We start from the raw sequence: 26,094 nt of genomic DNA, 5'->3' as shown, positions 1-26,094 counted from the left end.
CCGATGTGTTCGAGGCGGGACTTTTATTTTGACGGCGCCGAGAACGACTGCGGCAGCGCCTGAGCACACAGTGCTCACATTCTCCCTCTTGTTCGCTGTTGTCATTCAGTTCTGTCTAATATGGATAGAAGTCTATCTAATAATCAGATAGAACTTTTAAACAAAGGAATTAAAATGGATACAAAAAAGTATTATAACGATTGCTTTAATATTATTAAAGGCTAATTATAATACTTTCTCGTTTGCCTTCAGCAAATACGCATTTATATAATTTAAACAAATCTTTGAATGACTAATGAACATTTAATTTCACAAACCTTGCAGACTTAGTCGAATCTAGTTGAGATCTTGTGAAGTCTGCATGTGACCTGCATGATCGCGTGTTCTGTGACAGTCGGTCCTATGGTCCGTGTGAATTGAATGCGGACAGGAGGAGAGTTCAGCTTCACTGGAGACGCGCGATTGACAAACTTTAAGCTTGTGACTTTCAAATTATGCTGCGCTTTATGCATTTGCCCACTGTCATATTCATGTCATTTTCACAGTGTGCTGTATGTAAAATGAGTGTTACCTTGAATTTATTTGAAAAAATATGATTCCCAATGCACACAAACTTCCCAGAATACTAAGTGCCCTGTTAGTTACAGTGTTTACTTCCTTTTTAATTATATTTTTATTAAATATTTATTTATTTGTGAAAAATACTTTGTCTTCTAGAGTAGAAGTATGTATATTTTACATGTTTATTTTTTAATCCATTTTCAGATTATTTCAAATTTCTTAAATATGAATTAAAATAAAATTATATCGGCTTTATATCGCCCATCGGCCACCCTGCTTTCCAAGATATCGGTATCGGCTGTCAAAAAGCCCATATTGGTCGACCACTAGACCTGATGTTTTGGGTGGGGCGTTCGGGGCAGATTTATTAAGTCTGCTCGAGTGAGCAGGACAGACCTCTGTCTTTTCCTCCCCAAATCCCTCAACACGGTGGATAATCCCTGTTGTCCTACATCTTGTTCATTAAATAAACTCTGTTTCTTACACATGACCACTAGACCTGATGTTTTGGGTGGGGCGTTCGGGGCAGATTTATTAAGTCTGCTCGAGTGAGCAGGACAGACCTCTGTCTTTCCCTCCCCAAATCCCTCAACACGGTGGATAATCCCTGTTGTCCTACATCTTGTTCATTAAATAAACTCTGTTTCTTACACACCGACACACACACACACGCATACGTGCATGAGAAAAAGCCCACTTCACTGTTTATCTCCTGCACGCTCATGCATGCGTGATGAAAAACTTATTGCGAACTTCTTTTCTTGTCATGCTAAGATAAAAATGGATTTAAAAAGGACTTTGCTTGTATAGTTGTGACAGTTTGAATTTGCCTCGTAGCATTTGCTGATTTAGTTTTATTTTTCCAGTTCTTGTCCCTACTTGTGAGTTTTTGTTTGTGTGTGTGCGCGTGCTGTATAGTATAAAATTTGGTAGCCTATATCAACTTTTATTATAACTTTATATTATGAACTTATAAACGGGGATCCAACGATACCATTTTTTCCGATCCAGAAAATTCTGAGTATCGGCCAATTCCGATCCGATACCAGTAGGGCTGTAGCTATCGATTATTTTAGTAATCGAGTATTCTACAGATTATTCCATTGATTAATCGGAGAAGAAGTCATTTGTTTTATTAAAGAGCAACTCTAATTATACAAGAGATAATAATATAGATCTCTTAAAATAAACGAGTAATTTGTTTTCTTTTTAGAAAACATTTTTATTGCTGAAATTGCATACATTAATAACCATGAAAACTAAACCCATTTAATTTATTTAATTGCCACATTACATTCAAAATGCAAATACAAATATATCAATAAAAAAATGTATAAATAAAAAATTAATAAAAATACAAAAATCAATTTCACATTACTTTAAAAAAGGTAAACCGTACAAACTAAAACTAAGGTATAAATCAAAATAATAGTAATAAAAATAATAATAATACCTAAACATTGCATTTATGTCGTGCAACTTAACTTTCGAGTTTCAGCCTAACTAAGGCTCAAGCATGACATAAGCCTTTACTGTCTTCTTGGAAAGCGTTGTGGCTTTTGTGAGATGCAAAAATCAGTGGACAGGAGGGTAACTTGGAACAAGAACACGAGACCATACACCATTTTTAAACACATTTTTCTGCAACATGAAATTAGTTATTTTGAGAATAAACCCTCTTAAATGTCCCTATACGTGCGTGTGTGTGTGTAAAACTTGTTTTTAATATCCTTCATATTCTGTGTGCGGCTCAGTTCACAGCAGTGATAGAAATTAATCTGTTCCGATAAGTTTAAATAGATTTTTACATTTAATGGGCATTTTTACCTTTTGTAACGCCTTTTTTTTTCTTCTAAAAGTGTGCATCATCTTTTGAGTCAAATTCTTACATTTAATCAGTCAATTAGAATAAAAGACATTTGGGCTGTTACCAAACAAATGATATCAGCATCAAAATTCATCTTTGCAATGCAGAGGAAACACAGAAGCTGCATGGGATGAATTTCCCACACAGAGGGACATGAATGCATTTAACCTGCAGTTACAAATGCATAAATAATATTTTGTTATTTTAAATATAAAACATTGAATACTGATATTTTAACAACGAAAAGATACTTTAAATGTGAAATTAAAACCGCCAGCAGGTTGCAGCAAGTCACTGTTAAGAAGTGAGTCATTGCGCTTGAACCAAATCATTTAAACGGTTGATTCATTCAGGAACAAAACGCCGTCATGATGCACAGAGACACAAAATGTGTTTGGAACTTTTTTTGTTGGCAAAATAAAGCAAAAACAGGCGTGTCTAAAACGTAAGTCTCATATTACCTTGTTTTTTGAACTGTTGAATAAAATCACATTTGTAATCATGCTGATTTTAGAGGTAAAAACTGGCACTCTTCAATATCGATAGAGACCATGTCCGATATAGAGCACGATATAGCCGCTGCTGCGTTATTCATTCAAAATATTAGAGAAATATAGAAGCTCAATGCGGAGAAGATCTTGAATGGGTTAAAACCAAGCCATTCACACACACAACGCATATTCAGCGCATTTTTTAGATGGACAAATATGACTGCTGCACTCGCGTCTCTGAGAAGAGATGTATAGAAAGCCATGCAAAGTTAAAACAGTTTAAAATTTTAGAAAACCCGTCACGAATTTGTGGAGGTTTATTCATTTTCACTGTGTCTCATGTTTTTAAATGCAGTCTGTGTGAATGGCGCTTCGGCTCTTTAGATTAAGCAATGCATAAATACATGATGCCGTTTTGTTCATAATTGTTTATGCAATTTACGAAATTATATTATATTTTTATGAGTTAATTAAGACGTAATGCATGTTTTTATAGTTACTTGCTAAATGTGCTGCATTATTTTGCTCATTGCGCCCTCTTGTGGCCTCGGGAGACAATTAGACCTATACAATAAAGACCTATTTAATCTGCATATAAAACATTAGAAATGAGATGTTTAATTTGTGTTTGATTTTTAAAACAAAAAATATTTGTTGTTTGTCTCAAATTAATTATAAATAGTGGTTAAATGTAAAAAAAATTCAATTGCTTTTGTTTTAATAAAGGTTATAAAAAATGTCAATAATTATCGATACCTTACGATATGAAACATTATATTGTTGATAAATTTTTTAGCTATATCGTCCAGCCCTACGCTGTGTGTTTCGTTGTGAAAGTGAAACTACTTTGTTTGGCCTTCCAAAAGAGGACGATATCCGCTTCGTCATGCCTAGAGCTGATCCATGGCGGTCACTGAGGAAATACATCAACTTCCCACTGTGAATTGCCAGATCGGCTTTCACCATGGACAAAGCGGAGTCCAGCCCGGGGTCGTCACATGTGGTTGCCACAAGCCCGCCGGCCGCTCCTTCGGCAAATCCGCCGGCCACGCCATTCTCAAGCCCACCGGCCATTCCTCACTCTAGGCCGCAGGCCATTCCTTACTCTAGCCCGCCGTGTGTGATGCTGTGTGTTGCGTTGTGAAAGTGAAATTACTTTGTTTGGCCTTCCAAAAAAGGACACAACTAGAAATCAGTGGTTAAGTTGTTTTTACAACACTGTTCCAGAACAGTTCAACCCAAATATTCAGATGTGTGCAGCACATTTTGCGGAGGATGAGGACTGTTTCCTGTGAGAGTAGCCTACAATGCCGGTGTCTGTTTCTATAAAGTGGGGCAGTTCCAACTTTGCAAGGACAGTCTGGCGCTTCTGACTCTCAGCCTGTAAGTACTTTTTTTTATATTTAAAGAATTTGCCACTGACAATTCAAATGTGAGTTTTGAGCAGTGTAGAGTAGCACTTGTTGTTTGTCATTTCTCCAGACATGGTTTTATGTTTACGCAGCGCGATACGCAACGCGTAAAAAGACAGTATACGTCATTATAATCCGTAATTATGTCCCCACTGGATGCAACGAATGCCTCGTTTGTAATGGGTTTTATTGTTTTTGTCTTGTAGCGTGGCGTGCCGGGGCACAGGGTATCACAGTATGGTAAGGGGCGTAACATTTCCGTCACACGCTTGAGGTATTCAACCAATCACAACGCACTGGCCAATCAGCGTACACCTCACTTTTCAGAATGATGAGCTTTGTAAAAATCGACGCGTTTCAGAAAGGTAGGGCATAGAGGAGCAACATTTTTAGTCATATGACCCCTTTAATAGGCCCGGCGACGTGGCCACATAACCACTTTGGGAGTGCATTATTTCTCTAATAATTTTAACGGCCTGGAGTCACAATCACACATCAATTGTTCAGATGATTTTTTTCAAGACATTTGACATGTATACGCCCTGAAATCTCGTGGGTGTTGAACTAGCAAATTTTTTACGCATCTCATCCCAAACCTTCCGTTGCAAATTCCAAAACGTCTTTTTCGAGCTAATAACAGAGGCTTGAGCCATTGATATGGAGGCTAACACAGTTATTAATGCAGTCTAACGCAGTTATTAGAGAGAGAAAGAGAGAGGGAGAGATTAAGTGCGTGTGAATACCTGCGTCTGTGCGTCTCTCGGCAGTATTCAGCAGCAGCGTCTACTAATAGCGAATCTTTGAACTGCTTCAAGAACCTCGCTACTGAGAAATGTCATGTAGCTTTTCAGCTGCGACACTCTTTTACTGATAAATTTGTGGGACAGCCGCAGCGCTGATGACAAGTTTCTGTCTGCGTCTCCGCGTGCGCGTCTTTGTGTGTGCGTGTGTGAGAGAGAACGGGAGAAAGAAAGCGTGATTTCCGTACATAAAATAGGTTGAAGACATGGAAATAGGTTGTCAATTTTACCCTATTGTTTGTTTTATTATTTGCACAATGTTTGTTTAATGACTTAAATACTATGGAACAGCTTCAGAACACTTGGACTTTGACTTTATTGTGCTTTATAATGTGTTTGTGCTTTCGTGGGGCTTAACAATAACACAGAATCGTATAAGCACAATATCGGATTTGGATCCAGCTGATACCGATCCTGAGGAGCGGATCGATGCGTCCCTACTTGTCTTAAGGATCACTAATATATAATAAAATAGAAAATATAATTTTTAATAGAAAATATTAATAAAAATTTAGTATTTGTAATTCTTGCCTTAGCAATCATGACTAATAATCTGTTTATAATCATGACTATAATAATCTGTAAATTGTGCCAAATAGCTGAAAAATATGCAGCAACAAATTCAATGTTCATTTCTGCAGGTTGAAATGGTACGGCGCACACACACTCCCAAACAGATATCTTGGTTGTGGATGGCATAACTGCTCATTAACATCGCAAATAAGTCTTCCAACACCTTTCTGGACTGAAAAAGCGTACGTGGAGCGGACAAGGGGGAAAAAAGTGCACATAGGTGATACCGATTCCTTTATTTCCTAGTGTTTTTTTTTTGCTGTTTTTTTTTTTTTGCTGTAAATGAGAAATTCAGTCTATTTCAAAAGAGCAGCTGACAATACGCCATCCACCCTGAATAGGCTCGGCCTGTACCGTGGTGAAAGGATGAGGCGCGGATGGCTTAATTAGCTTGTCTGACTGTTTGTGTTCCTCCTGGCCTTTGGTGTGAAGGACGCATGCTGGGATAATTGCGTCCCAGGATTATTTTTACTAGCGCAGGTTTTTTGCCAGTTGCTCGTGGCTTAGAGGCTTTGTATATTGCACACATGTTTCTGAGTGTGTGTGTGTGTGTGCGCACTGAGACAGACGGGCTGCATCAGTATTCTCTGGCAGTGATGGACTTGCGCTGTGGGAAAGCTGCGCCCCAGAGTAAAGCAGCGGTCTGGAACAAAGCAGCCTGGTGGGGGACTGTTTAATGTGGCAGCACCTCGCTCAGACCTGCCTGTCGACAGACACACCAGGCTAAAGAAGCCTTCCTGAATCACTTCCGCCTCCACAGCCAAAGGCTGTAGGTGCGTTTCCATTACCCTTCAAATTGCGCAAATAGAAATTGCAAATTGAAAATACGCTTAATGGAAACGCGTCAATTTTGCAAAAACGGCCATATATCGCAAAAAAGTTTTTACGCTTGCACAAGGTGGTTTTTCAGGCAATGCGAAAAAAAAAAATTCGCAAAACTGCAATGGAAACGGCTTTTTCGCATTTACAGGTCACATGGCGTATGTAAAAAGTCATATGATCATTCTTCAATGTACTATAACCTCCAAGAAACACTTCATAAGTGGCCGCGCTCCAGTATAAGGGGCTTTTCCCTACTGTTAATGCTTAGACTACTTACACTGCACACGTCTGCGGTGCAGTGCGGCTCTGATACGGCCACTGAAGCCGATTACGACCATTCAATGCTTGTGTTTATGTTTTTATACAGGCTATGGTTTATTCCAGCCACGCACGTTTCTGAAGCGGCTGTCTTTGCTGCTTCTGTAAAGATACACGCATAAGCCTCATTTGAATAAATGTAGCCAAAATGCGCCAAAATCCGTTGCCATGACTTATCGCGAGAGGCAAAAGGTTACGTTTAAGTCTCATAACATTGGTTAATGGAAACGCCATTTTGCAATACTTTTTTATCGACATTCAGAAAATATCGCCAAAGTTTTGCGCAAATCTGTAATGGAAACGCGCCTTATGATCGTCACTGTTCGTACTCTTCTCATAGTGCATTCAGTGCAAAATGATCACATGTTCACTGTTGGGCTGTCACGATTATGAAATAATCGTAGTATCGAAGTAAAAGAAAAAAAAGAAATACACAATTTACAAGCATAGATAATATAAACTAGTATTCAGGTACAGAATTTTTTTTTTTTTTATCTCCTCCCCTCCCTCATGTTATGCTGTATTTCTTTCTTAAATTCCCTGTCCTCCTGTCCTGTCTACCCGCTTGTCATATTGTATATATGGACAGGTGGATGGCTAATTTCGCTGGTACCTGTGACCAGTGACAATAAAGGGCTACAATATTGCGATATTTACATTTGCTATATTTCGATATATCGTGCAGCCCTAGTGTCTACAACAGACGCGAACGGCGTGGTGCGACAGAATACTGTAGAACTCATTATAATCAGTTATGCTGTCTACACTGGATGCGGTGCATGGCGACACGACAAATTCCCGACAGAAAACTGCTGCTGCGTTCTAGTTATGACTTATTGGCACAAATTTCAAATGATTTTCAACAGTCGCATTTTTGCGTCCAGTGTAGACAGACTTTAGCTGTTGCGGCGCGGCAACTGTCGCGTCCGGTGTAGACACGGTGTAACAAAGGCAGGAATCTCTGTGTGTCTGTCTTTCTGTTTATATTTTCATTATGTCGAGAACCGTTCATCCAATCGACTTCACGCGTGGCGGGTGTGTTGCTGCGGATCCAAGGGAGTGCAGTTTCGCATTTTGGTGCAATATGGACACGCGACACATTCAGAATTAATAAACATAATAAACTACAGATCAGGCGCGATCCGGAAGCGGCGCGCCTCACGCGGGCAAGGCTTATATGCTCCGAGAACGGACACTGCACTAGTGATACAAAATGCACAAGTTTGTTAAGAGCAATACTTTTAATATAGACAAATTATTATTAGGCTGGGCTACTGTACGTTTTTTTTTATGACTGCCATATTCGCAAGTATTTTCCAAGCGAATTAAGTGCACATTTTTATCATGTGTAAAATTACTGATTAACATGGCGGATAAAAGCAGCTCTCTTTTTTTTTTTTACACCAACAATATACTATAGGCGTACTACTAACAGAACAGATTTTTCAAACTTGATGTGTTGTTGTGGTAGGCCAGTTTCAAATCGCATATTTGGCACACTGCCTTTGTCTTGTCTTCACTCAGTTTAAAGTGCTCCCACATAACTGAGGTCTTCTGCATTTTTGCCTTCTCTTCCAGATGAATTGAATCATGACGTTCACTCATGGGCGATTAATATTCAAGCGCGAATGATATCCATTTTGCGGGGGATGCCAGGTGTTCGAAAAAAGAAAAGAAAAGTTAAATCTCAAAATTGAAAATCAAATGTCATCCGAACGAATATTCGAATAATCGAATATTCTGGTCCATCCCTAGTGTAAATGAGAGAGTGGTGAGAAGTGACGAATGCGGAAGCACAGTGGAGAGAGCAAAACAAAACACCGGTCACGAATTAGAAGTACAAAACAAGGATTCGTTGAGAAAAATGTCAGAGGATTAAGGTTTGTAGCATGTTACCAAATACGGTAGAATGCAATTTTGACTTGAAGAAAAAGTAAAGAACATTTACAGTAATGTACTTACAATGGCAGCAGGACTTCAGATAACAAAAAAATTGGTTGCAAATGCATATTTATTTAAACAATTAACAATGAAATGATTTTTTAAAAAAAATTTAATTAATGCTTTCTTTGTGGCGTTTAGTTCATCGCACACAACAATGAACAACATGATCAGTGACATCCAGTTGAATCATGTCTCAGTTATTTGAGTGACTCCCTCACTGAATGTTTTTCTGTCATGTCTGATTCAGATGAAACAAAGTATTTTTACAGTAGTTTATTATGTTTCTTTTTAAAGACTGAGGGACGAGTAGAAATTATCTGTGGTATTTGTAAGAATGTGCACAGATGCTCTTGATGAATCATAAGTTGTATTTAACTCACATCAGTGTTGCTATTCTTAACTAAAATTATTAAACAATCGTTTTCTTTAATTGAAATAAAGCAGAAATGAAAAACTTAAAAATGAACATAAAAGTTGAAGTATCAAAAGTATTAAAACTGAAATAAAATGCTATAATAGTAAATAATACTAAAATAGCACTGGCTCACAGTTGAATGTTAATCAACCAGTCTGGTCTTATTTTGGTTTAACTGTGAACATATCCATGAAGGGTTCTTTCCAAGGGGTCATTATTTGCAGGCAGTCGCTCGCCTCCCATGGCCGTGCCATTTGTTACAGGGTCAGGAGTAATCGGCTGTCTTCCGGAGTCTCTGACCCATGCCGAGCTCTTTACCAACACGGCATCAATCACGATCACTACTGTTCTGCTTGTAATCTCGCAATCACCTTGACCCGCCTGCTTTTAATTTTCAATCGTGAGCCGCCATGCTGTACTCTCTCTTCTTGACTGACGTTCCCATTGCTCGCTCTCTCAATCCCCCTCTCGTTCACTACCCCCCTACCCGCTGTGTTGTGTATCCTTTATGTCGTGTGACAGCTATTTGTCCGTAATTTGACTGCCACCGTCGGCCTTTCCAACGAGAGGAATCTTGTGTTTGAGAGCGTGTGGCACCTGCAGTGATAAAAGGTGAATAATCCACTTTCAAACGACTCGATGAGGACGGATTGGAGCTGGAAGTGGGATAACACCATTCCTCCCAAAGTGAAAAGGGGTGAGGGTTTGCAATAACCGAGGCTGGGTCGAAGAGATAATCATCAAAATCAACTTCCTGTCCCAAACATGATTAGCTACCACCATTATTTCGCAGTGTGGCTTCCGGTTTAGTAGCCCCTTTGACGCTTCTGCTATTGTGAAGTAGGCTTGCTGCGATAGATGGTGTTTTCAGTTATACCGGTTACGTCATTTGCCTACCGCGGCGCCACCCCCCACCGTCGTTTAGATTTTTTTTTATAGTAACAAAAATAATTTAGCCTAGTTCAGTTAGAGGACTTATAAAAACTAAACGCTCAATGCAGCGTGCCGAACCGTGCGCGAACGGAGTCAGATTTTATTTATCACGTGAGGAGAGTGAGTCGAGCTGACTGACAAGAGTGAGGTGAGAAAGACAAGACGATGGCAGAAGATTGTTTAGAAAAGAAAATGCGCGCCTGTTTGGTAATATGTTAGATTTTGTAAACCCTATTGACTGGAAGTTTTTATTAAACATTAGTTTCTTATTTATTTGGTTCCACAGTGTTTGCTGATTACTTTATTGAAACGAATTGCGGCAATTCAATTGCTGTTAATTTGAAAGTAAAATGCGCACTGCAATTTTACAAGCCATTTGAAAGCGAAGAAAAGAGGGAAACTCAAACAAACTAACCCCCACCCCAACGGTGATACCGGTATTACCGGTGTTGTCACACGTCGATTAACCGGTGGGAAAATTTCCTCACCATCACAACCCTATTGTGAAGAGAAACAATACTTTCTAATGTGGATACAGGTTTTAATTACTACACTGTAAAAATGGTATGTACTATCTACTTAAAAAAATTAGGGTAACAATATTACACTTAATATTTTTGAGTAGTTTTTAAGGCTTGGAATGTACCTGAATAAATTTTATAAACGGATAGTTCAGGTTCTTGATTCTGATTGGTTGAACCGCATTCGAAGCTGTTGTAAATTATACTACAAACATACACCTTTGTTTACGTCTGTGTTGCTCGGCAACTATTTTGTTGGAACCTCAACTATTTCTAAGGAACTACATTGTTTGGTGGAAGAATACTGTTTTTATTTAGCCTATATCATTGCACTTTATTTGCTCCTGTTTTATTCTGTAAAACCTTACTATGTATATGGAATAACCATTTTATAAAAGCAATAAGCCCCGTGAAGCTGTGGTTTACAGTGAATTTATAATAGCTAAGGGGCATTGTTTGGCACGACGTGAAGCGTTGGAGAAAACTGGTTAATTTTAACTTAACTTTTTTTTACACTATTTTCATCTTCCGGGTTTAAAATCTACATTGTGTTGACATCACAATTTGTGACGTGGCAATAGACTATAGTACATCGATGACACGTCGGTGTCTATTAAACTATTCATGAGACTGCGTGTTCTTATCCAATGAGAAGATGCTTCGCTTAATTATTCACGACAGCATGTGTTGATTTGCTATGACAGACATTTCAGACTGTGAGATCGTGCACATTAACTGAGAGAAATGTTCATGGATCGAAGGAGAGTGTTTGTTTTTGCTTTGTAATAAGAGTTTGGCACAAACGCGATTCATTCACTTAGTGAGTGTAATCATTTTTACATCTCCGTGACACAGCCCGTCAAAAGGCTTATATATATATATATATAAATGCCACAGAATAAGCCTTAAAACTTATCAGAGGTGCAACAGCGTGTTCATATATATGTTTTCTATGCAGAGTGCAAATTGCTGTGCATTTATTTGTTTTTAACTTGACTGGAGCGAAATGAAAATGTCTGAACCCGAAGCTGTGGGTGTTGTATGTCACCCACAGTATTTAAATTTAATTTAAATGACACAATGAATTTGAATATTATTAATGGAAATGTGCTCATTTTCTTTAAGTTGATTCTCAAATGTCTGTGATTTCGAGTAAAGCCTGTTTGTATTTGTCTGAGTTATTTTGTACAATTAAAAGACTGGATACAGCTAGATAGCTGAAGTAGGAAAAAACCTGTTACTGCATTAGCAAAGCTACTGCTCATTGAACAAAGCATCATGCCTCATAGTGTTAGTATGTGCAGTTCCCTTTCGATTCGGTCACGAGACATTGCTATGGGAACTGTGCAGAAGAGTAGAGCTTATGGTTAGGTTGTGGATAACGCTCTCGGTTACTCACGCAACCTCGGTTCCCTGAGATGAGGGAACGAGACATTGCTATGGGAACTACCCTTTCCTCCAAATACTACTAAAGCCTTATTGAATCACGCCAGTGAAACTAGCCAATGGCGTTCAAGCGAGCGAAATATGAGGGGCTCATACTCTATATAAAGCAGCGCTTGTACGTCATCTATTCAGAATCTTTTTCTTCAGCCAACCTTCTACGAGAAGCAAGAAGCCTATCAACAAGACTACTCACCGTGATCTACTCGCTGCAGTGGACACACCTTCTCTTCCCCTGCTGTGTTCCGGTGAGCTTCGGAAACAAGGATGACTCGCGATTACCTCTCCTGCACAGAGCCAATCGAACTCTCTGATGGCCACAAGTCGTGCGTCTTCTACCTGGGCCGCTGTTCTCCGCCCCTCCCCCATCGCTCAAGATGTGGTGCCCTTCGGTGCCATGGAGGGCGCTGAAGAGGAGGATGATGCCATTTCGGTGGCAGCATCTGCAAGAGAGGAGTGGTCTAACAGCCCACTGGATTACACTGCACCCCACGGCAGCGACGCAGGGGACCTCCATCATAGTGATGTCGAGTTCCTTAGTGTCCTGTCCAAGGAAGTTGATGAGCTCGGTTTGGAGTGGGCACCTCCTGCCGAGCCGGCCAGAAGTCGTCTGGACGAGTGGTACCTCCAGTCGGACACCCCGCGGAGGCCCGGCCCCTTTTTCCCTGAGGTGCATGATGAGATAATGCACATTGATGGCGATACTCCAGGTGTATCAGGCCAAGCTGCTCAAGTCTCTGGATGAGGACGGGCCGGACCCTGAAGTGTTCAAAGAGCTCAGACGTGCCACGGATCTGGCCCTCAGAGCGACGGTGGTGACCGCTCGAACGATTGGCTGCAACATGGGGAATCTTTTGGTGCTAGATCGTCACCTGTGGCTTACTCTGACCCGAGTTAAAGGACTCTGAAAAAACGGCCCTTCTGGACCCTCCCGTGAATCCCTGTAGTCCTTTGTGTATTCTATTTGAATATGCTGTGCATAGTATACAAACTGTATACTGCAGAAATGGTAGCAGTAGTAGTATGTTATTCCAAACATAGTATCAGATACAGGAAGACTGGGGGTGAGGATTTGCTGTAGTGATCCTAGTGCCTCTTGGTTTGCTGCCATTTCACCGAACCACATTCACTGTAATTCAAGTGTAAAGACTTTCTTCTCCTCTTCAGATAACTACATCTGGGCTTTTGTATGTAATCCCTTGGGATGGGAAAAAACTGCCAACATTAGAGTTGAAAGAATTTTCTAGAACATTTCTTTTTCTGTTAAACTGTGGGGTGGGAGGCACAACTGTAAATTACGGGAATGATTAATCCCATTTAGCCACAGAAGACTCACAATTTGCCCACCAGCGTATAAAGCCTTTTAATGGTTTAATTGCATCTCAAAGGAGAAGCGCACAGAAGCAGAGTCAAATTAGGGATTGTCCCATATTGGTTCTTGTGCTGCATGAGTGCGCCTGTGTGTGGTTTTCTTTTTTTTAAGTGAATATGGGATTTGGTTTAAAGCTGAAAATCATTAGACTAAGCTTTGCATCCTTGAAGGTTTCCGTCACTTCATTAAGGCTGGTGTAGCTTAGTGATTAAAGATTTAGTCTGGTAACCAAAAGGTTGCAGGTTTGAATTCCATAAAGCAAATCTGTAGCTCAATTGGTAGGGAAGAGCAATGAGTCACTTTTAAAGAAAGTCAGTTTCGTCAGCAGCTATTTTTTCAGTATTTCTACTAGTCTAATGGTGAAATGTCATGGGAAAATTATTGCATTCATTCTTTCGAGAATTAATTTAAGTTTACAAGTGTTGTTTGGTGTGCGTTAGGCCTGTCGCAATAATCAATATATCGACTTATCGCGCAATATAATTACATGACCTCAATAATTTTTGAAGAATAAATAAAGAAAGAAAAATAAATATATGAATAATTTCAATATATTAACTGATGGGCCGATATTGAAATTCTATACTATTTGGTCCTAAATAAATAAATATATGAATAATCTTAATATATTAAATGATAGGCCAAAATAAAATTAAAATGTGTATATTTTTTAAATGCTATAAGTGAATTTAGTCATCACTGCATTATAATATACAGTATGAAAGAGATATTTGTTTTGCTATTTATTTGCTAAAGATTACATTTAAGAGTTCATTTACTTATTTTAAAGTGATTTTAAGCAACTGGAAAATGAATAAATGTAAAACACCATTGCACACTTTGGCCAGTCATTTAACTCCAGGTTATTCTATGAAAGGTTGATTTTGTAAGTGTACTTAAAGTTGCTTTGAATACGCACGTCACTTAAATGTCAAAGTAACAAAGTTCCTAGTCATGACAAAGAAATTACCATAATTATGCTCACTATGAACTTCTTTAGGACCCATAAGCACTTGTTCATTCACACAGCATGTGTAAATCGGTTTCAACACACTTGTATTATTGTATCAATGACAGTTTTAAAGTGCTCTTTCTGTTTAGCAAACAGCTAACAGTGTTCAGTGCCTGCTTAAACAGTCCAGATGGCGTTACGTGTAGCAAGCAGGTCAGCATGGCTGCTGTTGAAAGCAAGTATTGTAAGTACGTAACACCCGTGATCTCCCCAACAACTTTCCCCATCGGCCCCGTTCCCTCAGCATTCCCTAAGGAAACCGTATATCCCGTAGCCACGCAGAGATGTGAGGGCCACTGTTAGCGGAGTCTGAAAAAGATTGAGTGCTCGCTGTTGACACAAGCCTCTCTTTCATATGCAGCGGAGCACCGAGCGCTCAGGCTAAGTACACAGTTTGTGTTAAAGGTTGGTCCACTCGTACCGAGAATTTCATCCGTCGAGCTCTCACCCGCAGAGATGCAAACACTCAAAAGGAGTCAAGAACGGGTTGGCAGTTTGGAAAATAACATGATGAATCAGCTGCTCGATTGTTCAGATGAGATCAGAGCACCCAATAAAAAACAACCAAAAAGTCCAGCATGCTGATGGATGACAAGTTAATTTTTTTTTTTTTTTTTTTCTTTCTATTTGTTATCTTTGCTTCTCTTTACTGATAGGCCTGTAGGATCAAACATGAAAACCTAATAAATAGGTCACACAATTATTATTATTAGTAGTATTATTTCCAGCTTCCAAAGATTTAAAAATTCAAATTTTTAGTCGAATTTTGGCTGGTATGTAAAAATCTGCCCGGTTTTGCTAGTATATTTGAGTGTTTTTATTATTATTGTTGTTGTTGTTGTTATACTAAAAATGATGATAAAAAATATGCCATCAAAACAGTACTCACCAGCCAAAAATCCACTGTAAAGTAGCTACAGTACTACAGTAGCAGTAGTGATACTAATAATAATCATCATAATAAATTGTTTAACTTCTGTTTATTGTTTAATTTCTCTTAATTTTTTATTTAAATGAACATGTTAGTCATATTGTTGAATTCAAAACTGTGATTATACAAATCTAATCTAACTATGAAATTTATATAAAATAAACTTTTTATTCAGCTAGTTGCCAGTGCCTAAAACTGAAATGAAAATGAATTTAAAAAAAACATAGAGACATTTAAAAACAAAAAAATTTAATAAAATTGACATCACTCAACAAAAATTTCTAAAACCTTAAAAAAAAACCTAATTTAAAATTAGATTAGAAATTAGAAAAAAATTATAATAGTGTCTCGTTTATACTAAAAACTATACTTTGGAAAAAAATCATTCCAAAGAATATTGGTCTATACCAAAACTTGAGTCATATGTTAACTCGCGCACCGCTGTGACCAAAGGTTCAAGCTCATTTGACTCGTATCTGTGTGGACTGATCAAAAAGCTCGCTCATTGCCGACCCTCATCCTACCCAGAGAACTCAAGTCAATTCTACTGTCAAAATGACCAAAATGCACATTTCTACTGTAGCACATTTCTTCACATTTTCAGTAGTCAGAATCTGAAACATTGGCAATAGCAGAGATCATCCTGGGGTTTCTTTTTTCAGCATTACTAGAATTACATTGAAAGCTGGAAGGCCTGCATTCATCAAAATTTGAGTATGGCAGTTACTTATTGGGAAAACCGCCAACATATCACCAAGTCTAGGAAAAATCCACCCTGAAAAGCGCGAAACCGTTCCAATAACATCTGCATTTTCCCTACAGGTGTGGCCCCCACACTAGGGAAATAAGCTCACCTGCAAGCGGAATACATGTAATTCAAAAACCTCGGGTGATGTCGCGCACCAGACATGACAGACACCTTCTAAATTATGAGTTTTGAATGTTGCAGTAAGCCTTCGAGATTTCATTTGCTGCTTTTTTTATACAGTACACTTGAATTCACTCTTGATTACAAATTTCCCTGTGTTTAGAAAGCCGCATCTGTTTTTGGCCGGATTTTTCTGTTCTTGGCATTGAAATGGTAGCTCTGGTCGGTCCCCCGGATACCCAGCTGATGCTGCGACACACGCTTTCTGAATTATGTGATTGACCGCCGTAAATTGCTTTCATTCCAGGCTTCATCGCAGCAGCTGAAGTTCACAACGTCAGACTCATGCGACCGCATCAAGGACGAGTTCCAGTTCCTTCAAGCACAATACCACAGGTACACACACACACACACTTTCAATACCATAAAGCAATAGTTCACTTAAAAATGACAATCTGTTATCATTTATTCACTCTCATGTATAATTTGGCTTAAATAAATCTTAATTCCAGTTTTAGTTTTAGCAATTTTATTACTTTGACTTATTTCAAATTTTTCATTTATTTTTTTTTTTTTTTTTAGTGTTTCATCTAATATTTATATTTTATTTCAGCTTTATTTCAGTTATTGAAAATTTTAGTAGAAGTTTTATTTAAGAACAAAAACACTGTTCTGTGGAACACAAAAGGACATGTTTTGAAGAATGTGCTGGTTGCTCTTTTATAATGAAGGGGGACTGAAGCTTTCAAGCTTGAAAAGTAGCGATGTCTAGTTCATGAATGAATCATTATTTTGAGTCCGAATCGGTTCATTGTATCGACTGATTTGGTTGTCTGAATGATTTTTTTTCTCACAAATCTGACAAATTCAGTTCAGTTGAATTCGCTCAGTGATTCGGTCGAAGCTGTTGGAGTCGCCATGTATTTATGACCCATAATTCATGAGTCTTTTTGTGTAATTCATTAATAGAGCCAGTTCTTAAGAGTCATTTGTTCTGGAATCTGATTATAGTAGAAAAGATCTACCAGCACATTACGAGTCGGCAAGTAGTGATTCATGATTCAGTGAGCGAGTCAGATGTTAGTTCAGTAATTGGCCTGTTATAGTGAGGCCATTCTGTGAAGGAATCGCCATATTGATTCTGACCCATGTCGTCTTGTTGATGCAATCTTTAAAATAACTGCTTTATATGGTTCTTGACTCAAGCTATAGTAGAAAATAGCAACCAGCACATTATGGTAATGTAATAAGTAATGACTCGTGATTCAGTGAGCGAGTCGGATGATAATTTGGTAACTACTGATTCAATTAATTCTGTGAAGGAATCACCAGATTGACTGTGACCATTAACTCATGAGTCTTTTATTGCGCAATTCAATAAAAGAACCAGTTCATAAAAGTCATTTGTTCTTGAATATGGTAGAAAAGAGCAACCTGAAAATTACAGGTCGGAAAGTAATGACTTGTGATTTAGTAAATCAAATGTTAATTCAGTAACCGCTCTGATTCAGTGAGTTCATTATGTGAAAGAATCACCAGATTGATTCAGTCCCATAACTCATGAATCTTCTTGTGCAGTCCGTTAAAAAAAAACAGTTCATAAGAGTCATTTGCTCTTGAATCGGACTTCACTAGAAAAGAGCGACCAGTACATTATCAAGATTTCTCATTTTATGTTCCACAGAAGAAAGCAAGCAAGCCATATGAGTTAAGAACCACATTTATTTTTGAACCGTTTCTTCAAGGCAGTCATCTACAAAGCAATGTGACTAAACTCACTATTAGCAGGCATATTTTTATTTAACGCTTCTAACAAGCTTCCCCAATGCCTTATTCCCTTGCCGATTAACACGGAGCGGCTACTGTGATCTGATCCGTCTGATGCTTTGACTCCTGTAGACGAGACGGAAGACTCTTTTAAAGACACAAAGACGCTGCTACTGTCCCGTCTTTAAGGCAACATGTCTTTCCCTCCCTATTCCCATGACAACGAGCAAACCCTCATTTAACCCTGGTTCACAGAAGAATAGGCCCTACGTTTTTCTGTGTGTATTCAGAGCATGGATTCGCCGCCATTGACTTCAATTGAGATTCAAAAGACAAGGGCTTTTTTGGTGCTGCGTTCAGCCTTTTAAGGGAAATGTACTGCAGGCAGTCCCCAGAGCCTCGCCCGAGCTGTCGTTCCCTGCTACAAATGCATAAATAGATCAGGGAATACATAAATCAAAATAAGGATGACAGCAGGAGCGATTTGGAGGCGGAAAGAAGCGGCAATAAAACTCCATCAATGTGTCGGTTTTTTTTGGCGTCTTTTTTTTTTTTCTTTTCTGCGAGAGCATCTTTGGAACCTTCAGGAGGTCTCGGCCAATCAGTGGCTGGCATGGCCAATCACAGGTAGCCTGGCAGCAGGGAGGATGGTCACCATGACAACCCCCAATATATGTTACACAGTCATAACAGCCCAGGTTTTTTCCCCCCTTTCTTGGGATAAGTGGAAGCAGCAGACTGGAGAGGTATGAAGAGACAGAATGCTTGTCATACGGCGACAAAACAAAAATCTCTAGTATGTAGTGGCACTTTTTTATATATATATATACATCAGATACTGTTTCTTGGCTTGTTTTCACCCTTACGTTTTCCCATGCAACACTCTTTTCCATATGGAACTTCTAATTGGATTTCCCACAAACTGAAAAATCGAAATCAAGTTTTTTACTTCAATTTAAATGGACTACTTTTACTTGAATATTTATATATTTTTTTTTTTTGCTTTGATACTTTTACTTTTTAATACTTAATTTATAGTACAATTTAAAGTTGTACTTTTTTACTTTTACTCAAGTATGTTTTGGCAAGATAATTGTACTTTTAATTAAGTGAGAGTACAGATACTCAATGAAAATTTTACTGAAGTGTATTTTTTGAGTGCTTTTTACACCCCTGTTAATTTATTACAAAAAATAATCAACAGATTAAATGTTCTCTCTAAGCGTTTTCTGCCATTTTGCTAACGTCCACTGTTTTACGTTCTTCAAACCCTGCTGATAATAGAGACATTTTTGTGTGGTTTTCCTAAAATAAACAGTTTATTAACACTAAATTCTTCTCCCTATTTACAGACTCAACCAATAGAATGCGAAGAAGCCCAAAATCTTAAAAAATGACTGAAGCATTCTGAACTCATCAGCCTCTGTTGCATAATATATGTCTGGTGTCTACAAATGTAAAAAAAAAAATTTCATTGACCAGTCTTTCTTTTCTCTCTCCAGTCTGAAGCTCGAATGTGACAAGCTGGCCAGTGAGAAGTCAGAAATGCAGCGTCATTATATCATGGTAAGTCTGCACTGAACGCGCTCTCCTCCAGAGGGATGTGCCTTAGGTTAGATGTGCGGGAACATATTCACATCCGCCAGAAACTAACATAGCCCTTACCTGTCTTATTCCGTTGTGTCTTATTCTCGGTCTGCCTCTGCACTGTCTTTTCTGCTGCTCTATTACCATTCTGTACCTCCTGTCCACGCGGAGGCGTCATGCACCAAATATATTTCTTTATTTTTTTGAGGGGACATCAGCTGGGCTCTCTTAGTATTCTAGGCAACTTTATTAAAGGAGGTTATATTACATTTTCTTTTTTTTACTTTTTTATTTATTTATTTAAAATGTGATGGTTCTTTATATATTACTTTTTATTATTATATATAGTATAATTACTTATTTACAAACAATTTCGTAGTTCTTATTATGCATGTGTATATATATTTTTTCAGTTAAGTGATTTTTACAGTATGTACTGTAGTGGTTGTTTATATTATAATATATTACTTAGCTTTATTTTATTTATTTACTAACTATTTATTAACTTGGCAGTAATTTTTGTTTCTCAGTTTAGTGGTTCTTATGTGGCAGTTCTTACAGTCTTATTATATTCTTTATGATATGGTTCTTTATGTATGATTATTTGATTTATTGATTTATTTACAAACAACTTTGGCTCTTAGAAATATGTATTTATTTTTTTTACAAACAGCTTAGTTGTGCTTATGTATGTTTTCAATATGTGGTGATTTTTGTGTATTTTTTGTTGGATTTATTTATTTATTGCTAATTTCAATTGAGTGGTTCTTATGTAGTATTATATTTCAGCTTTATTTAAATAATTTATCAACAACTTTGTGATTATTATTAAATTATATTATGTTAGATATTTGTAATTTATTTATTTACTTATCAGTTCTTATATTTGGCAGTTCTCACAGTCTTATATTATATTATGTTATATTATATTTACTTTCAATGCAAGTACATTTTTTAAGAAACTGCCTTCAAAATCCATTTTCCTCAAAAATCTATCAGTTTAAATTTGGCTGTGATGCTTCTGGCTCCATCTTGTATGATCTGACTTCATCTCCTCCCTAGTCTTCCACCTCCATCCCTTCCTTTTCTACCTTGCCTGCCATTCTTTCTTTTGTCCATGTACTCTGCTCTCTCTTCTCCTCCACCCCCCGATGATATTCCCTCCCCTCCGTTCTAACCGTGTTGTCTCCGGCCTGGGCCTCGTGTTGCCGTCTGATATTCCGCCTCTAATTGATCCGTCGAGCGGCTTAATCTCATTTAATCTGTGCGCCGTTGCTCTCACGCGCATCAGCCAGAGCGCCCTCCCTCCCTCTAATAGCCTATCGGGTTCCCCCTCTCTGTCCACACCCGCTGGAAGATGGGGAGGGTGGGCGTCCGCGTTGACTGGGTGGTAATTGCTTTAGGGACCTACTGCTGCTTGGCAAAGCCGACCCTGATCCAACTCTGGCTCCATCACTGATGCTCCCTGCTCTTGTTTAGCGGCCGAGGTTGTGTTGCACTGCTCGTAGACGCGTGGATGATGAGCGAGGCTAACACTTCAGCACTTACTACGCACATGTTACGCTGAGATCCTAGATGTTCAGTTCTGTGTATTAGAGCTGTAATGCGGCATGATCATGTCTGACTTGCTTTATTTCTTTGCAGTACTATGAGATGTCCTATGGGCTGAACATCGAAATGCATAAGCAGGTGAGTTCGTCTAATCTGACGAATAACACACATCCCTGAGAGGCAGTTTACACGCTCAGATTTTCGTTTTTGAATGCTGGTGCTTTAGTCTATGCACAGAAGTGTCAGTGGGGAATCAAACTATGCCTTAACAATTTATGAAAATTGGTTTATTCATGGCCAGCTTTGGGACTACACTTTCTAGGGCATGATAGCTGGGATATTTTTTTTTATGAATATGGGATGCATTTGATGGACAGCTGGTCCAAAAAACAAACAAATGAACACTGAAATATGAATAAAAATTAAATAAAATATAAAATTAAATTTCAGTCCATAGGAAGTAACCTTTTTGACTTTTTTGTGCTTGGCCTGCTATCACTTTTTATGTGGTGATTTTTTTTTTGTAAATAAATGTTTGTGTGTGTGTGTATGCGTGTGTATATATACAGTGGGTACGGAAAGTATTCAGACCCCCTTAAATTTTTCACTCTTTGTTATATTGCAGCCATTTGCGAAAATCATCTACAGTGGGGCAAAAAAGTATTTAGTCAGCCACCAATTGTGCGAGTTCTCCTGTATGTATGTATGTATGTATGTATGTATGTATGTATGTGTATATATATATATCCGCATTTTTACTAAATAAAGAAACAAGCTCAAAATTATTTGCAAAAGATACAAAAAAAATTATTTCAAATACAATTTTTTAATTTGTTTCTGAAAAAATATTATGTAGCAAAGACTGTTCTTAACATTGAAAATAAAAGTAATGCATCTGCAGCCTATCAGCATATTTATATATATATATATATATATATATATAAAAACAAATGTAGATCATTTTTATATAAACATATAAATAAGGATATTTGAATGATGCAGTGATTGAAATTACTTAATTTCCCACAAAATAAGAAATGCACCAATAAGTGTTGCTCTTTAGAACCTTGTAATGTCTGTAGTGTCATCTGTATATGGCCAACATTTAGTTAGACTGACAGACTGCACGTGGAAATCTAGGTACGCACTGTTGCCACTGCTCCAGTCTCACAAGCACAATTCATCAGTCCCTGCCCCTTTATGTGACACCGGTGAAATATGTTTTTAAAAAGTCAGCCAGGCACAGAAGAGTGTGTGCGAGACAGAAATACAGGGCATGAATGCAAAGAATAAAGCATGCCAGTGTTATGCAGTCATTTCTCTCTCTCTCGCTCTCTCTCGCTCTCTCTCTCTCTCTCTCTCTCGCTCGCTCGCTCGCATGCTGTATGAAGTGTCAGCATGGCAGGCTATTGAAACAGGGTTATTGTTGCCTCTCTCTTTGTCCCAGTGCATGTTTCTCTCCATTTTTCCCCCCCTTAAGCTCTCACGGGCATATTCAGTATTCAGAAAAATCATATTTTCCTGATATGAGCTTTCCCTTCATATATTTGTCCTTTTTTGTAGCTAAGTATGTTATTTATATATAAATAAAGAAATATATATTTATATATATAAATTATTATTATTATTTGCAGTCAATTATGTACTTTGACAAGAAGGACTGTTTATATTTTTGTAGCTGAGCTACTGTAGGGATTTGTGATGACTAAAAGGAAAGAATTTGCTGAACAGAAGTGTGTGTGTGTGTTTCTCCCTGCAGGCAGAGATCGTGAAGAGATTAAATGGGATCTGTGCTCAAGTCTTGCCTTACCTGTCTCAAGAGGTACAGAGAGAGATAGCAGCATTACCTCTACATGCAGTTTATAGCATTACGCCTCTCTAATTTATGCATAAATAACTGATTTGGACAGGCTGTATATAATAGGGATGTAAAGATTTTACAATGAAATCTATGGGCTCGGTGCACTATTTTGGAGGATGGGTATTTATAGTGTAAATGCTTGATTATTTTCACATAATGATTGTAATGTGAATGTGGGAACATGTACAAGATGTGATGTGATTTTTGTGTGTGTCTGTCTGTGTGTCTATTTCAGCACCAGCAGCAGGTTCTGGGGGCGATGGAGAGAGCCAAACAGGTCACCCCACCAGAGATGAACTCCATTATACGGGTAAACAAACTCTCTCTCTCTCTCTCTCTCTGTGTGTGAGGTGGTGGGTGGGGGGGGGGGCTCATGTGGGCCCACACACACACACACGGGTGTATATACAGTAGGCTTTGTTTATGGAAATGCATCTGAATTAGTGCAATTGTGCTTTGCTGTAGGGATTGTTTAATAGTAATTTTTGCATTTATATGGCTTTGAATTTGTTAATTCTGTCTCTTGTAAATTTAAGTTTTAATTCTAGCATGCTTTATTGGCATGACAAAAACTATACATTCATATTATGAAAACATCTGCAGCTTTTGCTTTGTACAAGTGGAAATAAATCAAAAAAGAAACACAATGCAATATAATAATAATATAAAGTAGAAAAAACAGTGTGAGTGGAGTAATCAAGTAATACTACAAATAAAATATGCTAAATTATAAAATAAATTAACCAATAAAATAAGGCTCGAGAGGCCATACAATTTTTCAGTCAGTGATATAGTGAACTGTTTTATATTTTAAAATGTAATTTATTCCTTTGATGACAGCTGATTTTTCAGCTTCCATTAGAATAGAAAGATCAAAGGAACTGCATTTATTTGAAACATGTCTTTTTGTAACATATAAATGTCTTTACTGTCATCTTTGTTCAGTTTTCTGCGTCCTAGCTGAGTATTAATTTATATAATTTACTCATCATAAATGATTACTTATATTTATTGCTTCTGTATTCAAATATTTATCATTTATTATAAAAAAAAAACTTGAGCACATTTTTGAATGGTGATGTATGTATAGATTTGATTCATTTATTTAGAATTTGCTAATTTATAGCTTTATTTGTGGTTCATCCAGTCATACTTTAGAGCTGGAACTATATTTTATGGTAATGTTTTATAGTAAAGTGAAACGTAAACTAAGAAAGTTACAATTAACTAAGAAACTACGTAGGTAACGGCATTGTTTGTGTGTGTTCTGTAGCAGCAGCTCCAGGCTCACCAGCTCTCTCAGCTGCAGGGGCTGGCATTGCCCATGACCCCTCTTCCTCTCGGCCTGAGCCAACCTGCCGGCCTCCCCGCTGTCACCTCCAGCTCTGGCCTCTTCTCCCTCTCCAGCATCCTGGCCTCTCAGGCCCAGCTGGCCAAGGAGGATAAGAGCACACGCGAGACCTCCGACAGCCACCGCGAGGAAGACGGAGACAAGTCCGACTAGTCACCCGCCAAACCCGTTCCTTCATCCAATCATCATCCAGAGCTCCACGTAGAGCAGAGGCACTTGTTTCCCTGTTTTTTCACCTTTTTTTTTTCTTTCTTTGTTTTCCACTCTCCTTCCATCTTTCTATCTTCCCTCTAAATTGCTACTGTGTTCACATGCCTAATGTAATTTGTTCTGGTTCATTCCACCAGCTCTCTATATGTATCCACCTTTTTATTGTTACGAATGCTTGATTTTGATTTTATTACCACTATTTCTTGCCTGCGTGTGTATGTATGTATGTATATATATATACTGAACAAAATTATAAACGCAACACATTTGTTTTTGCCCCCATTTTTCATGAGCTGAACTCAAAGATCTAAGACTTTTTCTATGTACACAAAAGGCCTATTTCTCTCAAATACTGTTCATATATATATATATATATATATATATATATATATATATATATATATATATATATATATATTGTATATTTCTTACGCTCGTTGTGGAAATGGTCTACAACCGTTAATGGACCATCGACCCTTCAGTAATAATTCCTCTGTTTTTTTCCCCCGCTCACTCTCTTCCTCTTAAAATCTTTCACCTTTTAAAGCTACAATCTACAATAACTGAGTCAAAAGCACTTTGGCCCCAGGCAGTAACTCTGAGACTAAAAGCAACTTTGAATCTAAAAACTTAGCCGCGGCATAATCCATTTAGAGTTTAAAGGATTGGTGTTATTGTTCGAAGTCATGGCTGTTGCATCTATCCTACCTTAAAGGGACAGTTCCAGTTAAAATGAGGATTTGTTTCATTTTTATGTCTTTCCAAACCTGTTTGACTTATATTCATCTGTGGAGCACAAAAGGAGATATTTTGAAGACCGTTCATGCTGCTCCTTTCCATACAATACAAGTGAATGGTGACCACAGGCAACAAGCAAACTTTGATTTTGTTTCTTCTGTGGGACACAAAAGGAGACTTTTTGAAGAATGTTCACACTGCTCATTTCCATACAATGAAAGTGAATGGGGAGCAAAGCAGTCAAGAACAAAAATCACCATAAAAGCATTACAAAACTAATCCATATGCCTCGTGTACTTTATTTTAAGTGTTCTGAAACTGTTTGAGTGAGAAACTTAAGAAATTAAAGTTATCTACTAGAAATGTAGCTTGATAGTTGTGCTCACCATTCACTTTCATTTTAGTCTCTAGTGTTTCACGTAGTCAGCGATACAGGTTTGGAAGGACACGAGGGTGAGTAAATTGTGACAGAATTTCCATTTTAGGTATGAACTAAGGCTACGTTTACACTAGTGCGTTTTCATTTTAAAACGCATACCTTTTGCTACGGTTACGCCTGTCGTTTACATTACCCCAGACTTTTGAAAACGCTGCAGACCCCGTTTTAGTTTGAAAACTCCGGGGTTGCATTTCAGTGTAAACGGACCAAAACGGAGACTTCTGAAAATGATGGCGTGGCTGCCCACATTCTCTCTGCATATCCTTGACGACCATGTAAACAATAACATTGTTTACATTTTACGGTT

The 26,094-nt window shown here is 38.1% G+C and overlaps 1 protein-coding gene across 2 annotated transcripts in view; it reads left to right on the top strand.

Moving 5' to 3' along the window:
• The window catches only part of LOC107586404 (amino-terminal enhancer of split-like), a 30,987-nt gene extending 6,157 nt beyond the window's left edge, over positions 1 to 24,830 (top strand). Inside the window, exons 2-7 of one of the 2 annotated variants that reach the window (XM_016273755.1) lie at positions 16,591 to 16,679; positions 19,553 to 19,616; positions 21,282 to 21,326; positions 22,948 to 23,010; positions 23,285 to 23,359; positions 24,323 to 24,830. In XM_016273755.1, coding sequence (XP_016129241.1) covers positions 16,591 to 16,679; positions 19,553 to 19,616; positions 21,282 to 21,326; positions 22,948 to 23,010; positions 23,285 to 23,359; positions 24,323 to 24,553 — 567 coding nt within the window. In that variant the 3' untranslated portion in view covers positions 24,554 to 24,830. The remainder of the gene's footprint in view (positions 1 to 16,590; positions 16,680 to 19,552; positions 19,617 to 21,281; positions 21,327 to 22,947; positions 23,011 to 23,284; positions 23,360 to 24,322) is intronic. The other variant, XM_016273756.1, reaches the window with a different exon arrangement.
• Positions 24,831 to 26,094: the final 1,264 nt, after the last annotated feature.

The sequence above is a fragment of the Sinocyclocheilus grahami genome, unplaced genomic scaffold, assembly GCF_001515645.1.
Source record: "Sinocyclocheilus grahami isolate Dianchi unplaced genomic scaffold, SAMN03320097.WGS_v1.1 scaffold81.1, whole genome shotgun sequence".
NCBI classification, from domain to species: Eukaryota; Metazoa; Chordata; class Actinopteri; order Cypriniformes; family Cyprinidae; genus Sinocyclocheilus; species Sinocyclocheilus grahami.
This window is presented reverse-complemented; position numbering and strand designations above follow the sequence as displayed.